This window comes from Electrona antarctica (assembly GCF_951216825.1).
Source record: "Electrona antarctica genome assembly, chromosome: 6".
Classification (NCBI taxonomy): Eukaryota; Metazoa; Chordata; class Actinopteri; order Myctophiformes; family Myctophidae; genus Electrona; species Electrona antarctica.
The window spans coordinates 9,601,399-9,618,898 of NC_136811.1; the positions used below are offsets into that span (position 1 = coordinate 9,601,399).

Sequence of the window (17,500 nt, forward strand, 5' to 3'; positions counted from 1 at the left end):
GAAAGGCAAACCGGCGAAGAGCGGGCCACGTACGCAGCGCGGCCGGTGTAATGTGTGACCTCTACAACGTGTCGTATCTATCGGCTATCGTTGCCCTCAGGCAGAAAGTAACCTTATCTCCACATTCTAACTTTTTGTGTTTTTGTAGAGAAATAAAAACCACAAAAATGGTAGTATGATCAGTGTACTACAGCGTCACACAAATACATCAAAGGTCGCTTGTCGATCTGCTCCTTTTTTTTTTTTTTTTAAATTAACATGTCGTTGTTGTTGGGAGGAATCTAAATTTTTGAGGTTTTTGATTATAATTTCTTTTGCATAAATCAGTGCTATTGAACACCCTTTATGTCTGTGTGTTGTTTCGAAAATATTGAACCAATGGAAAGTAGTAAAAAAAAAAAAAACGCTTTGGACAAAACCTCTTAACTCCATTGGACCCTCAAACTGTCTGCTAAAGCAGCTATAACTCCACCACCTCTCCCCCTCTCATGCAAGTAATTGACAATATATAAAGTCACAACACCAACTTTGATGAGGCAGTATTGCTTTGTTTTCAAAATATAAGGTTTTCTAAAAAAAATCCTGAAAATGTTATATTTTTAAGTGGTGCAACCACTTCCTTAAGTGACTATGTGTGTGGGTGGCTGGGTGGTTGGCTGGCTGGGTGGCTGGGTGGGTGCGTCTGAGCACGAAAACAGCATGGTTGTTTTTCACCACCTGTGCGCAACCTAACACACACACAAACACACACGCACATATTAATTGTATATATGGTGATTTATTAACTGTATATATGGTGATTTTGGGTGTGCCAGTATAGTACAGTGACAGTACAGTACAGTAGAGGGTACAGTAGAGGGACCCCCACACGGTAACTCTGTCATTTCTCACCCGTTTCGGACGCGGGGCGGCTCGCCGGAATCGGGCCGGCACCATGGGTGCGTTCCTGTGGGTCTGGAACCCCCCCCCCCACACACACACACGGAGTTGCACCACTTACTTCACACGGGTGTGATGTTTTTTCCATTTCCAGAACATTAGTTATGTGGTTGACAGCAGAGATATGAGGTTTCCACCTGACAGTGTTGATCTGTAAGATGTCTGGCGTTCACATTTCGCATTAACTGGAGCAGAGAAAAGAGCGACATCCGTCCGTCCGGGTGCCAAAGAGTTCATTGCAATATAATCGAATGGAACTACATATTTTCAGATGGGGATTTTGGGAAAAATTCAGATTTTTTTGGAGTTGGCCTCTCCTTCTGCACCATACTCCTTGCTCTTGCGCGCATGCGCGTTGTCGTTCACTTCCCTGTTCACAAAGAAAGGCTTGGCGCGCGTAATCTAAGGAGCTCTCCATGGGTTTTGACCAGATGGATATACTAAGCTCTTCAACATGCCTCTCGTTCAAAATAGGAAGCGACCGATCATCAGCGACTTTTATCGTAATCTTAGCGAGGTAAGCAAGCAAAAATATGTCTCCCGGTTTTTGTCCGGAACGGAAGGGGGGGGGGGGGGGCTGGGGGGGGGCGGGGGCTTTACAGAGCGGCCATATCTTCACGGCACCCCAAGCTGCTATTTTGAAAGAAATCCCAGCGCTGATTGTGTTAACAAGCTTCCGGACAGATTTCAGTATTTTATTACCGTATATATAAATGGTAAATGGTGCATTTATATACCGCTTTTTATCCCAAGCGCTTTACATATAAGATTGCATATGATATATGATGATGGTGGGAGTGCAGTTCGTACATAATGCCTGGGAGTTTTTCATTAACACATTGAGCCAAACGTCTAGTGACCTTGATTGATGTTGCAATAAATAAAGAATATCGTCTCCGTCGGGTGGAAACCTCGCACGTCCAAAACGGTTCCTTAACCCATTTTGGACGGGAACCCCTTTTGGTGTTTTAAGCATTGTTTTTTATTTTATTTTTTTTATTATGTTTTTTTGTGGCTTTCGCCTTTATTTTATATTTTTTATGGAGGGACAGACAGTAGGCTGACAGGAAATGGGGAGAGAGATGGGGGGAAGACATGCAGTAAAGGACGTCGGGATCGGGAGTCGAACCCGCGGCACACTGCCAGACTGGATTACCAGCCAAGGTGCCTGGACCATTGAGCCATGGCCCAGGCGTTTTAAGCATTGTTATACTTTAGCCATTGAAAAATAGCAGATCTACAAGCTCGTAGCGCGCCACCGAGTGGCGCGCTACGAGCTTGTAGGTCTGCTATTTTTGAAAAATCGTGAAAATGTGGCGCAAATCTTTGAATATACTGTATATTTTTTCAGAGCCAACGTTTTTAACTCAAATATTTTCTTCTGGGGGGGTCCCTGGAACAACATATATTCAGATGGAGGTCGGCGGCCAATTACATATAATCTTGGGGGTCCTTGACATGAAAATGTTTGAGAACGACTGACAGAAACATAGGGTTTTTCAGAAAACTGTCAGGATTTTAGAAGACATTTTGTAGAATCGTCCTCAGGTCTAAATGGGTTAATCGGGACTCAAAGCTTCACGCCACATTTCGGGGCCTGCATGCGGATGTGCTACTTTCGATGCTTTTCGTATGACGTTGTGATATATGATCGAGTATGTTAACTTATCCGATTTTGGGCGGGAACCCCTTTTGGTGTTTTAAAGCATTATATGTTATACTTTAGCTATTGAAAAATAGCAGATCTACAAGCTCATAGCGCGGCACCGAGTGCCGCGCTATGAACTTGTAGGTCTGCTATTTTTTTTAAGATCGTGAAAATGTGCCTCAAATCTTTGAATATAATATTACAGAGTACATTTTAACTCAAATCTTTGCTTCTTGGGGAGGGTCCCTGGAACAACATATTTTCAAATGGGGGGGCGGAGGCATATTACATATACTTTTTGGGGTCCTTGACGTGAAATATTGAGCACCACTGATACAGAAACATGAGTTTTTTTTCAGAAAACTGTCAGGATTTTGAAGACATTTTTTTAAATTTCGACGTCAGGCCTAAACGGGTTATAGGAAAAAGCCCCAAAAAGCGTATCAGAACATGGAGATAGGAGGGTTTCTATAAAGCTGGCTCTCTGAGGAGAAGTGTAGCATTAAAATGTACACCCGGGCCGCTGTGCGATAAAAGTAATTACTCCATGTCAGGCTCATGACTGATTGGCTTCTCATGATAGCTTCAGGAGGTTTGCCAACCACACGCGCGCTCGCACACACGCACACGTGTGCGTGCGTGCGCACGCACGCATACGCACACACGGACGCCCACACATAAACAGACACTTCCACGCCTTAACACTCTCATCTAGGACAGCTCAGCCACAGGAGGGAAATGCCACTTAAATGCCACCCAAATGCCTCAGCGGCATGGCACGCATCATGGCCTGCACGCATGTGTTGTCCTGAAGTAAGCGCATGCAGTGGTGCAAAAAGTATAATACTCAAAAGTCTGGAATTCAAAATTTACTTGAGTTACAGTACAAAGGTATTTGGTATCAAAATGTGGCCTATAGGCCTACTTAAAGCACCAAAAAGGAGAAAGTACAATGTTTCACTCAAAATTTTTAAAGTTTTCAATTATAGTATAAAAATCTTTTTTGAAAATAGTAGATCTACAAGTTCACAATGTGTCGCATCGCAAAGCATTGTGAGCTTGTAGTTCTGCTATTCTCAGGCTTACAAATAAATGAAATAATTCCCCATTCATTTTCTCCATAGACTTTTCACAAAGTATTCATTTAAAGACGTTTACGCCGCGGACAAAGCCAACTCTTGTTGTGACAAATCATGACAATAAACACAATGTTTTGGGCAGATCAAGTAATTGGTAAGAAGAGAAAATCAGACCCGTCTGAAGTGAGTACTGTACTGTACTGTACTGTACTGTACTGTACTGTACTGTACTGTACTGTACTGTACTGTACTGTACTGTACTGTACTGTACTGTACTGTACTGTACTGTAAAATCCCTCCTCCCTGGCCTGTGTGTCTGTGTCTGTGTGTTAGGCTGTGCAACAGTGACACTTGGTGGTGAACAGACGCTATAACGCTATTTTCGTGCTCGGACACAGCCAGGGACACAGGGACAGACAGACCCAGGGACACAGGGACAGACCGACCCAGGGACACAGGGACAGACAGACCCAGGGACACGGGGACAGACAGACCCAGGGACACAGGGACAGGACCGACCCAGGGACACAGGGACAGACAGACCCAGGGACACAGGGACAGACAGACCCAGGGACACGGGGACAGACAGACCCAGGGACACAGGGACAGACATACCCAGGGACACAGGGACAGACATACCCAGGGACACAGGGACAGACAGACCCAGGGACACAGGGACAGACAGACCCAGGGACACAGGGACAGACCGACCCAGGGACACAGGGGACAGACAGACCCAGGGACACAGGGACAGACAGACCCAGGGACACGGGGACAGACAGACCCAGGGACACAGGGACAGACATACCCAGGGACACAGGGACAGACAGACCCAGGGACACAGGGACAGACCGACCCAGGGACACAGGGACAGAAAGACCCCAGGACAGACAGACCCAGGGACACAGGGACAGACCGACCCAGGGACAGACCGACCCAGGGACACAGGGACAGACAGACCCAGGGACACAGGGACAGACAGACCCAGGGACACAGGGGACAGACAGACCCGGGGACACAGCCACACACATAGCTGTCTATAGGAGTGGTTGCACCACTCAAAAAGGCTGGGTGCAAACACTTTTTGTTTTGTTTTTCTTCTTACTATAATTATTTGATCGGCCCCAAAACATTGTGTTTATTGTCATGATTTGTCACAAGAGTTGCAGCCTCGTTGTTCTGAAAGGGGGCGGGACTGAAAGGGGGTGGGGCTGAAAGGGGGCGGGACTAGAAGGGGGTGGGACTAGAAGGGGGTGGGACTAGAAGGGGGGCGGGACTGTGACGCTCTATCTATAGAGTTGAAGTGGTTAATGTATGTTTTGTAATAATAATCCAAATCGTAACTATAGTAACTAAAATGTACAAAAAGTACAATATTTACCTCTGAGACGTAGAGAGAGTAAAAGTATTGGGGATTGGAAATACTCAAGTAAATACCCCAAAATGGCACTTTAGTATACAGTACTTAAGTAAATGTACTTTCCACCACTGCACACAGTGTTGTTCTGTACACACGCACACGCACATGCACGCACGCACACATGCACGCACGTATGAACAGAGCAGGGACATATCACCGCAGGGCCCCCAGCCGGCCGGACACACACACACACACACACACACACGCACACACACGCGGTCCCCCGCCGTCACACCCCGACCGAAAATAGTGTTTGTTCGGCTTTCGGCTTGAAAATACGTCATGTTTCTTTTTGGGGTGGAGTGACACTGACACGCTTCATGCAGTGAAGTCTAAATGAAGCCGGCGCTTCAACTAGGGCAGCTCCGTCTCCACTGTCTCCAATATGCACAAAGCAGCATGTTTAATTCACATGATGCTCACACAAGCTGTCGAGGAACGAATACATCCAAGCATGCCAGTGCTCTGCTCTGCTCTGCTCTTAATTCCTCTTCTCTTCTCTTCTCTTCTCTTCTCTTCTCTTCTCTTCTCTTCTCTTCGCTACTCCAGGGGTCGTCAACTTTTTCGACATGAAGTTTCATTTTCGTGTGCCATATCAACATTAATACTTTCAACGCCATTGCCGAAGACCTTTGTCAATTGCGCTTTTATAGTGCATTAATTCGGTCGAGCTATAATGCTACTTACGTTAGCATCGGGTAGCTAGCTGTTGTTGTCACAAGACTCCGTCGCCCATCTTAGATCATCGGCACCATAAGAATCCATTCTATCCCTTTCTATCGCCTGTATCTCCTATTCCTTGTCCCAGATGGCATTTTTGGTCAAAACAACGTTTCTTTTGACTGCACAGAGCTGACGATCTGGAGCTCTCCAGTCTGGATTCACAATGTAAACAAGGCCTGCCCAGCTCCGTGTAAATTCCTAACTTATGACTACTGCTAGTGGAGCGGAAATGGCTGCTTTTCAAAATAAGAGCCCAAATTGAAAAAAATGCTGGCGTAAATTAGATCCTAATTTTTCAAAAAATGATAGCGCTGAATGGGTTAAAATTAATTATGACACTACACATATAAAAACCCTTTATTTTCTTCTTCTTTAGAAATATTTTCTTACACATCAAGATGTGATAATCATTACATCAACCTGCCAGTTATCAGTTTGAATGAATGTAGAATTATGTGCTGGATGTAATTTGTATATGTGAGGGTACTTCATTTAACAAATTAAACTTTATATTTAATTTGAAATATGCACGTATGCCAGTGTGCCAGTGACCATGCATCCTCCCCTGTGCCAATGTTGGCACCCGTGCCTGAAGCCCAAACCACATAGCCTGGCTAATAAGCCAGACTCCAATCACACTGTCGGCAATTTGTTTTTTGCCAACGGCTGATTCGGTCTGGCTTATTAGCCAGGCTACAAACCACACCCAAACGGTCGAGACTGGACGTGACGGTTTCAGCGTTCGTCCCAGCGGTGTGACGTGTCCTGCCGTTGCACGTCGACCCAAGTGATTCAACTGGTTCAAACTGGCCCAAACCACACCAATGGGTCGCCATGCAACTCTTTGCAACCGTTTGGTTGCAAGGAGTTGCATGGCTCTCCTCTCCTCTCCTCTCCTCTCCTCTCCTCTCCTCTCCTCTCCTCTCCTCTCCTCTCCTCTCCTCTCCTCTCCTCTCCTCTCCTCTCCTCTCCCCTCCCCTCCCCTCTCCTCTCCTCTCCTCTCCCCTCCCCTCCCCTCCCCTCCCCTCCCCTCCTCCCCTCTCCCCTCCCCTCCCCTCCCCTCCCCTCCCCTCCCCTCCCCTCCTCCCCTCTCCCCTCCCCTCCCCTCCCCTCCTCTCCTCTCCCCTCCCCTCCCCTCCCCTCCTCTCCTCTCCCCTCCCCTCCCCTCCCATCCCCTCCTCCCCTCCCCTCCCCTCCCCTCTCCCCTCCCCTCCCCTCCCCTCCCCTCCCCTCCCCTCCTCTCCTCTCCCCTCCCCTCCCATCCCCTCCCCTCCCCTCCCCTCCTCTCCCCTCCTCTCCCCTCCCCTCCTCCCCTCCCCTCCTCTCCTCTCCCCTCCCCTCCCCTCCTCCCCTCTCCTCTCCTCTCCTCTCCCCTCCCCTCCTCTCCCCTCCCCTCCCCTCCTCCCCTCCCCTCCCGTCCCCTCCCCTCCCCTCTCCTCTCCTCCATTAACACATGAACAACAATGACATTTTACTCACGTAGGACGTATTCTGGACCGTCGTGGTCAAAGTCGGCGTCCTCTGGGAAGTGGTTGATCTGAGTACACACGCCTCTCTTCACCCCTGAGAAGCACACGCGCCACACACACACACACATGAGAGTCAGCGTTTACTGCACACATTTCCCGCTTAAACCATAGAGTATATAAAAGGATAGAGACTGAACTGGCGCGAAGCTCCGCCCCCCCAGCTATTCATGTCAGTGGAAGTTGCTCAGTGGCGTTTTGAAGCACCCGGAAGACTGCCGGAAGTACCGTCTCAGAACGTCTACTTCCGCATTTGACCACCAAATTTTGGTGGTCAAATGCGGAAGTGCAACCGAGCGCTCAACGTTAAAGCCCAGCTGCACGGGGTTTCCCGGTCATGAATCCACGGGTCCGCCTGTAGTCCCTCCTCCTACCACTAGGGAGGAGAGCTTCAACGTTGAATAGCCTCACTGGCCCCTTGGCTTAAACCCCATATGGTTCAGTGGAGTCTCTCAGGGCACTGCACTAGGGTATTTTCAGTTTTATGTTATAGCTTTCCCCACAATACGGATGCTGGCGTTTACAATTTACAATTTAGGCATTTAGCAGGCGCTCTTAATCCAGAGCGACTCACAGTAAGCAAGAACAAAAAAACATGGTATTACATCAAATACATAGACAATAATCATCAACGTAAGCTAAGAACCTAACAACCGTCTAACAGTAGAATATCTGTACAATGAAACTACTCTATGAGTATACACTATAGAGTGCTATGTCATAAACATACATAAAATGCTATGTAAATTACATAAGTTTAGCCTCTGCATTCGCCTGCAAGGTCGTCAAGACTGGTGCAATTGCTACGGCAAGTGCTCAAGGTTCAAGGTTCAAGGTCTTTATTAATGTCCCAGAAGGGCAATTAGGTTTACAGCAAAAGTAGTGGTTTAAAACATACAAACAATACAAACAATACAGGACAACAACAGACATGAGACACCATAGCATAAACAGAGGTCTGGGCGCATCTAGTGCAGGTATAGAGTCAAAGATAAAAAATAAGAAAGGCTACATTCAGAAAAGTGCTAGGGCTAAGAAGGTGCTAAGAAGGAGTCTGAAGAGGTGGGTTTTCAGACTACGGCGAAAGATTGGGAGTGAGTATGCAGGTTAAAGTGGTTAAAGCTGAAATAAAAACAAAAAAGGGTAATTTTATCATATTTATTTTATGTTTTATCCTTTTCTTATGTTTTTCTTATACCCTTTGTAACCATTCCCAATTCGACCAATAATGGTTCTGCTTAAAACCAGTGTTGATGGCCTGGGCCATGGCTCAGTGGTCCAGGCACCTTGGCTGGTAATCCAGTCTGGCAGTGTGCCGCGGGTTCGACGGCCTTTACTGCATGTCACCCCCCCATCTCTCTCCCCATTTCCTGTCAGCCTACTGTCTGTCCCTCCATTAAAAATAAAATAAAGGCGAAAGCCACAAAAAAAAAACATTAAAAAAAAATAAAATAAAAAAAGTGTTGATTTCGTCAACTAAAACTAAGACGAAAAATGTTCGTCGACTACATTTCTCCACTGACAAAAACTATTGGAAACTAAGTGAAAACTGAGCTATGACGACTAAAACTAAGACTAAATATATTGACAATTTCGTCAACAAATAATAACTAGACTAAAATGTTAGGAAGGGACTAGTGGAGAAGAGATCCAGTATAAGTCATTTTACACTTGCTTGCATGCTGAAAATAGCCGATCCACAAGCTCACAACGCGTCGCGCTTGCGACACGTTGTGAGCTTGTTGATCGGCTATTTTCAGCAAGTGTAAAATCAGTCATTATGACCACATCAAGGCCCGCCAAAATACATTTCAGTCGACTAAATCAACCGTAGATTTAGTCGACTAAAATCTTATGATTTTTAGTCGACTAAAACTCGACCAACACTAAAACATTCCAGGTGACTGAAATGTGACTAAAACTAAATGAAGGTTCATTTCAAAAGACTATGACTATAAACTAAAATAGAAATGTGCTGCCAAAAACAACACTGCTTAACCCATTTAGACATGAGAAAAGATTCCTGACAGTTTGCTGAAAAACGCATGTTTCTATATCAGTGGTGCTCAAACATTTTCATGTCAAGGACCCCCAAGATTATATGCAATAGGCCGCCGACCCCCATCTGAAAATATGTTGTTCCAGGGACAACATAGATTTGAGTTAAAAACTACATTTTCATGATTTAAAAAAAAATAGCAGATCTAGAAGCTCATAGCGCAGCACTCGGTGCCGCGCTACGAGCTTGTAGATCTGCTATTTTTCAATAACCAAAGTTATCTGGTCATTCCCCGGGCGTGCGCATATATAGCGTGATGAGAGGATGACACACGCCAAACAGAGAAAATCAATTCGTAAACCAGAACAGAGATATATCTGATTGCATATTTTTGTACGGTGATAATGTGTCCGCAGTAAAAAATCAACAGGCCTAATTTCATTCCGAGGGTGTACATACAATGGAAACAAATGGACCCCGTTTGTATATTTTCACTGCGTATTGTCTCGCACTATATTGAGTATAATGATGACGGTCAGAGTGACCTTGTGGCTGCTGTGCCATGAGCATAATATATAGGATCATTATGTCACTGTTATGCCTGTGGATTCATATTCATATTATCCATACATAAGTGTCAATATGTTCTACAGTACCACTGTCTGGCACTGAGGCCGGCCGGGGGGTTACATTTGGAAAAAAAATTATAATACCAAAAAGTGACTATATCAGCGGTTCCCAAACTTTTTAACCCATTTAGACCTGAGATCGATTCTACAAATGCCTTCTAAATCCTGACAGTTTTCTGAAAAACCCATGTTTCCATGTCATTCGTTCTCAAACATTTTCACATCAAGGACCCCCAAAAATATATGTTTTTGGCTGCCGACCCCCATCTGAAAATATGTTGTTCCAGGGACCTCCCAGAAGCAAAGATTTGAGTTAAAAAACGTTCGCTCTGAAAGAGTATATTCAAACATTTGGGCCACATTTTCACGATTTTTCAAAAATAGCAGACCTACAAGTTCATAGCGCGGCACTCGGTGCCGCGCTATGAGCTTGTAGATCTGCTATTTTTCAACAGCTAAAGTACAACATAATGCTTAAAACACCAAATGGGGTTCCCGCCCAAAATGGCTTAACCTGTGACCCCAAAAGAGAAATGAGACAATGATCTATACCGCGTGGTGGTGAGCTGGTAGATCGGCTGCTATAGAACTTCTTAAACATAATTCGTTTTCTAATTTATGGAATTTCTTAGATTGTGTAATAGCTGCCTGGCTCGAGAGACAAGCAAATGCATAATGTATAGGCTACACACGCGCGCACACACGCGCGCGCACACACACACACACACACACACACACACACACACACACACACACACACACACACACACACACACACACACACACACACACACACACACACACACACGCACGGGCACCACGTACACACGGCGCGCGCACGCCCTCCTGATAACCAGATGGTCCTCCTCCGTGCCCTCTGCGGCGGACATTGTTTTCTTGCATCTCATCTGCATCTCAATCGAGTAAATAACGCAGTAAAAGTGGTGTTGTCAATTTGAAGAGGACACCGTGAGCTTTCCAAAGACACCACCGCCATGTGTGGAGGCGGGACCGACCGTACGCCGACGACACCTTCCAGGTTCTTCTAAAAGAACAACTAAAATGACTGACCTCAAGAGGTCAGCTTTTTAAAACTTCCACAACGGAGCGCTGAAGTCGGATGTCGCTGCCGCTATAGAGGGCACGTTCTTTGTTGCAACTGTATATGGTCACATTTACGATGAAAACCTGCATTTCCGTGTGTCAAACGTCACACCTCCATATATGGTCACGCCTCGTCGTGACATCACGCCTATAGTGACATCACGCCTCCATATATGGTCACGCCTCGTGACATCACGCCTAGTGACATCACGCCTCCATATATGGTCACGCCTCGTCGTGACATCACACCTATAGTGACATCACACCTCCATATATGGTCACGCCTCGTCGTGACATCACGCCTATAGTGACATCACACCTCCATATATGGTCACGCCTCGTCGTGACATCACACCTATAGTGACATCACGCCTCCATATATGGTCACGCCTCGTCGTGACATCACGCCTATAGTGACATCACACCTCCATATATGGTCACGCCTCGTGACATAATGCCTCCATCTCCATATATGGAGCTGACCTGACATTCCACATGTTGGATCCCTCCCCACCCGTCCTTATCCTCTTCGATGTCTCCCTTTTGACTGATACCTGTCCATTTAAACTCTAGACGGGCCTGCCCCAAAGTTATTAGTGCAGCCGCGCCCGGCAGCCGGCGAAAACTAGAGTTCTCAACAGGCCCAAAAATTAACGGTTTTACTGCTTGTGACGGAACACTCCGCCATAAGGGACTGTATTTACCTTCCGCTCCTGGCGGATTGATCCGTCTGATAAGCTTTATTATTGATATCAAACCGGATCGCTGATTTCTATTTTTTCATTATTATTTTGGCTTGGCCTTTCCTTCTTTAGCGATCCTAGACCGGGTTGCGCAACCACGCTGCCGTCCGCATCCCATTATACAGGCTGACTAAAAAGCTGAATAACTCCTAATCTGCAGAGCTCTCCGTGGTTTGGATAAAACGTGCAATGTTCGGAGGTCTTTGCTGATAATCCGGTGGTCTAGATGGAAACATTGGCGCTTTCTAGACTCTCTAGAGCAAGGATGGCTATAGTTTAGCTCGCTAGCATTGATGCTATATATTAGCATAAAAAGATGGACGCCCACAACATCCGTTCTGTCCTGTGTGTTCACCCTCTAAATCGCCCCCGCAGCCCTCGGCAGTCTGAGGTTGGATTTGCGTCCAGCAGGTGGCAGCAGATGGGTTAAGGCCTGGCCCTACCTGGGCCCTCATCAAACCCTGTACACTCAAGACACTGCCCCCGCTGCCACCCTTAGACCTCCATATATGGAGCTGACCTGTTCTGACATTCCATATGTTGATCTGGCCTCATCAAACCCTGCAATCAAGACACGCTCCATAGGCTATATGGCCAGACCTCATCAAACCCTGTACACTCAAGACACTGCCCCCGCTGCCACCCTTAGATCTCCATATATGGAGCTGACCTGTTCTGACATTCCTTATGTTGATCTGACCTCATCAAACCCTGTACACTCAAGACACGCTCCATTTATGGCCAGTACAGAATTCGGGATCAAGGCATACACAGTGCTGCCTTGATCCCGCCTCTAGCTGCCGCTGATTGGCCAGGCTGTTTTGTGGCCGGGCATCAAGTCTGCCTGAGAGTTCCCAGATGGGAGCAGGAGGGGGGAACCCAGTGTACTCTCTGCTGCCCCATCTGGCGGAGTCAGGTTAGATCTGACCCCCCCCATGCCAAAGCGCCAGCGCTCGCCCAGCAGTCTGCCGTCACCCAGGCGGATGCGTGCACGCACCCTCGCCCTCAGGGCGCCTTACTGGTTGTATAGAGGGTGCGCATGACGACATCATCATCATACCCGGAAGTTATGCAGGAACGCCTATACTGAGTGGCAAAAAAACCTACTCTCTGGCCTTGACAGCCCATACAACCAAACAGAAAAGGCATCTAATTTGCATTAAACTACGTTAAACAACGTTAAACTCACGTTGGCACTCGATTCGCACTCACTTGCGTATGCGTGCACATATACTGTATACCCTCTATTGTAATTCCCACAGGGGGAATCTTAGATCGCCTCATATAAGAACTGTGTTCCAAAAATGAACAAATTATCCAGGCTTTTCTGTCAGGCGGGTTTATGATGATCGTTTATGATGTTCATTCATATTTGATACAGCCCGTTACTGGAGAAAGTTAAATTAATTCACTTTAAAAAAAAACTTTTGGTAATTTTATTGTCTACTGCAGGCTTATGTGAACACCCCGGACAGTTTTTTAAGTTGCTTGCTTCAGTACTTTCGATATTTGATATTCATTTTATCATACACGTCCCCTTCCTATGCAAACCCATTTTAACTTCAAACTCCTGCAGTTAGATTCATCAAACACACCCGTCCATTCTTCTTTTGACTGACATTGTCCTTCTAATCTAATACGTGAGGAGGCCCTGTTTTTTCATTTACAATTTTCATTTCCTATTTAATACTTCTTTTTTTTTATAAATGAAAACTGTAAATGAAATAACACGTATTAGAAGGACAATATCAGTCACCAGAAACAATGGTCTGGTGTTTTCGATGAATCTATCATGGTTAAAAGGGAGTTTAGAAATTACTAATTGGGTTTACTTTGTATAGGAAGGGGGCGGGGCAGCTCAAATTAATATAAAATATCTAAATACTGAATTAAGCAACTTAATTAAAAACTGTCTGGCGTGTTCACACATAAGCCCGAGTAGATGATAAAATGACATGATTAAAAAGTGCACTTCCGGGTCTGAAATCAATGTCCCTACTAAAATGTGCCGCGCTCCGTCAAGACAACAAGCGACGTGTGTCACACACTACAAACACCCGATCGCAACCAAACATAATACGACTTGTCTTTTTGTATATATACTGGATCTCTTCTCCAGTAGTCCCTCCCTAACATTTTCCCTTGTCTAGTTTTTATTTGTCGAGGAAATTGTCAATATATTTTAGTCATCAAAGGTTATTGTTTTTATTCAGTTTCGTCAGTGAAAAAAGGTAGTCAACGAACATTTTTCGTTAGTCAATTAACAATTAACAGCCACACCCCCAATCCTCCCACCACTGCCCCAATTTGGTGCTCCAGGTCAGGGTCACATGGCTCTGCGAAGCAACCCCCCCCCCCCCCCCAGCCCCCTCCCCCTGTATTTTCACTTTGCTTGTCAAATTGAACAGTTGAAAAGTACATTTAGGTACTTGTCAGTTGTAGTGGACCTCAAGATCAACGTACAAGATTTGTTAAATAAAAAGATGTTTATTTATCTTCGGAAATATCAATTGCGAGAGCTAATGGAGCAAAATGGCAGTCTATTGAGGCACTTACAGATGCTATAGAAAAGGTCAAAGCACAACTATATTGTCATATATAGATATATATATTTTTACTTTCAATTTTATTGTTAAGTCTACCAGCCATGCAGATTATACTGTATGTTGTGAGATGTCGAACTAACTGATGAAATGTCCTTCTTGTTGCAACGATAATTGGAACCTTGGGGAGGGTGGGGTGACCGGGGGAGTTGTAAATTGAAAAATGTTTAATAAAAACTATGTTTAATAAAAAAATGTTTAATACAAAATGTTAAATAAAAACTAACTGATGAAATGTCCTTCTTGTTGCAACGATAATTGGAACCTGGAGGAGGGTGGGGTGATCGGGGGAGTTGTAAATTGAAAAATGTTTAATAAAAACTCACAAGAAAACCCTCAACTGGAGTATGCAAATTCTGCTTGGTTCTCACTTCTCAGGAGGATATGCATGCAAGCACATACAAACCCAATGTACGCACGCATTGCACGCACACACACACACACACAGATAACTACCCGCCCTGCCCCGTGGGGTCTTGTATCTGTATTGCAGACAGACAGATGGACTGACAGACGGACGGACGGACGGATGGATGGATGGACGGATGGATTGTGAGACAGATGAAGTGACAGACAGAGGGACAGATGGACATGATGTCTCGTTAGGTTTCCACTGGCTCTGTGGAGAAAGAGATGCACGTATAAGGCAAGGTCAGCACTGTGGAATGGACACATTCACCATTATGCAGTGGTTCTCATACTTTCTCATGACAAAGACCCCCAAAAATGCTTTTACCGTACTTGTTATAACGTATCTGCTATTTTTGAATAGTCAGCGTATAACATAATTATGGTTAAAGTGGTTAATATGCAGTGGTGGAAAGTAACTAAGTACATGTACTCAAGTACTGTAGGCCTACTGCAATATTATGTAAAAAAAACAAAACATATTCAGACAGCCAGCAATGGGTAAAACGCTCCCAAAAGAAATGTAGTCTCTGCGACACATCTAGGGGCCACAATCTGTATTTAAAAAAAAATCCTAGAAGCTTTGTCATTGGTCGATTTGCCTTCCTGATTGGTTAGTAATTTCGACCTGTTTTTTTTTTGGTTTTTTTCCAAGCAATGACAAAGCTTCTAGGAACATCTTTGAATGCAGATTGTGGCCCCTAGATGTGTCACAGAGACTAATTTTTTTGGGGGGGGCAGTTTACTCATTGCTGGCTGTCTGAATACCAAAAAAACAAAACAAAACAAAAAACGATAATTCAAATTCTGACATATTATTGCTTATAGCACTGCAGCTTTAAGTACAATTTTGAGGTATTTGTACTTTCCTTGAGGGGATCGAACCCTGACCTCCCAGTCTCAGGGCGAACACTCTATCCACAAGGCCACTGAGGCCACACACAATGCATAGAAATATCAATGCATTATTATTTTTTAAGATATATTTTTGGGCTTTTTCTGCCTTTATTGGATAGTAAGTGTACAGTATGTACAGTATGGTGACAGGAAATGAGGATATATGGGGGGGGGGGGGGGGGGGGGTGACACGCGGCAACGGTTGTCGGGATCGGGAGTCGAACCTGCGACACTCCGTCAGGCTGGCTTAGCAGCCTTAGGTGCCCGGACCGCCACACTAGCCGCCCGGGCCTCGATGCATATTGTTCGTACAATCCTTGTTGTCAAATTGATGGATTAGCTCTTGGAGCTAATCTATTTTAGATTTTAATCATTATTTTATACTTTGGCTATTGGAAAATAGCAGATGTAAAAGGGCACGGGAAGTGAGGTGGCTGGAATAAAATAGTTGTTGAAAAAGGTGTTTGTTTGTTCTAGTCCGGTAGCCGACAGGCTTCTTTTGTTTAAAGTGGGACATTTGGTATATAGTCTTTTTTATATTTTAGGCCAATAAAAAAGACTATATACCAAATTTCCCACCCGTCCACCCCATCTGCTGGACTATTTTGAGTAATATGGGTGTCTGTTGCCATAGGTCGTAGGAACCATTTGTAACAGGCACTGCGTGACATGCAGGAACCTGTTAATGGTTGCACCTCTGTTTTTGGATTTGAGCTGGAGAGGAGTGCGTTGCAAACTCATTTCATAAACTATTGCCCGGCTGGATACTGTACATTTCATGGGGAATTGGGATTGCACTTTCTCCCAAATATAGGTAAGACATACATTATTGTTTATTGCTGCTGCTGCTTCTGCCGCCGTGCAGAAACGAGGTGTTCAAATGTGTGCAATGTCGTGTGTTTTTGACCGACTGGCCTCTGTGATTTGCATAATACACAGGTTCTTTAATTTCCAATACAGACTGTTGGTGAAATAGTCGCTCAGTGGCCTTGTGGTTAGAGCGTTCGCTCTGAGACTGGGAGGTCGGGGGTTCGATCCCCGGCCGGGTCATACCGAAGAGTTCTATAAATGGGACCCAATGCCTCCCTGCTTGGCACTCAGCAATGCATCAAGGGTTGGATTGGGGGGTAAGTCGTCCCTGTGCATATTAGTGTCATGTCTAGGGGGTGTACTTGTACATCAAGCTGCCTCATGCTACAGAAACAGGAGATAGGCCCCTATGGCTCTGGCTAGGCTTACTTTGGTGTGTGTGTGTGTGTGTGTGTGTGTGTGTGTGTGTGTGTGTGTGAGAGAGAGTGAGAGAGTCCTATGTACTGAAAAGTCTTGAAAATAATGTTTATAGCAAACATAAACATAACAATTATGGAGATACAATGTTCAAGGTCCTTTTTTGTCGAGGGAAGAAAACTTGACATGTGAAACCACACCATGGGACGTGTGGACGGGGACTATAATCTTCTCTGTAACTCTGTGCAGGTGTGTGTGTGTGGGCGTGCGTATGCGTGTGTGCGAGCGTGCGTGCGTGCGTGCGTGCGTGCGTGCGTGCGCGTTTGTGCGTGTGGGATGTAGGTGTGTTTGGCTGATAGAATGAGTGGACGATGTGAGTGTGTCGGTTGTTCCTCCAGGGATCCGATTGGTTCCAGCTTTCCAGCGGAGGCTTTAAAAGGGGCCGGCTTACCCCAGAATCAGATCTCCAGTGGGCTTTAGCTCTCTCTGTCCCTGCTCAGCCAATCAGATCTCCAGTGGCTATAGCTCTCTCTGTCCCTGCTCAGCCAATCAGAT

The 17,500-nt window shown here is 45.5% G+C and overlaps 1 protein-coding gene across 1 annotated transcript in view; it reads right to left on the reverse strand.

Annotated features, from left to right (window-relative positions):
• The window catches only part of LOC306925610 (voltage-dependent calcium channel gamma-2 subunit-like), a gene marked incomplete at its 3' end in the record, with an annotated part of 53,157 nt that overhangs the window by 4,099 nt on the left and 31,558 nt on the right, over positions 1-17,500 (reverse strand). Inside the window, exon 3 of the mRNA XM_079504556.1 lies at positions 7,289-7,372. Coding sequence (XP_079360682.1) covers positions 7,289-7,372 — 84 coding nt within the window. The remainder of the gene's footprint in view (positions 1-7,288; positions 7,373-17,500) is intronic.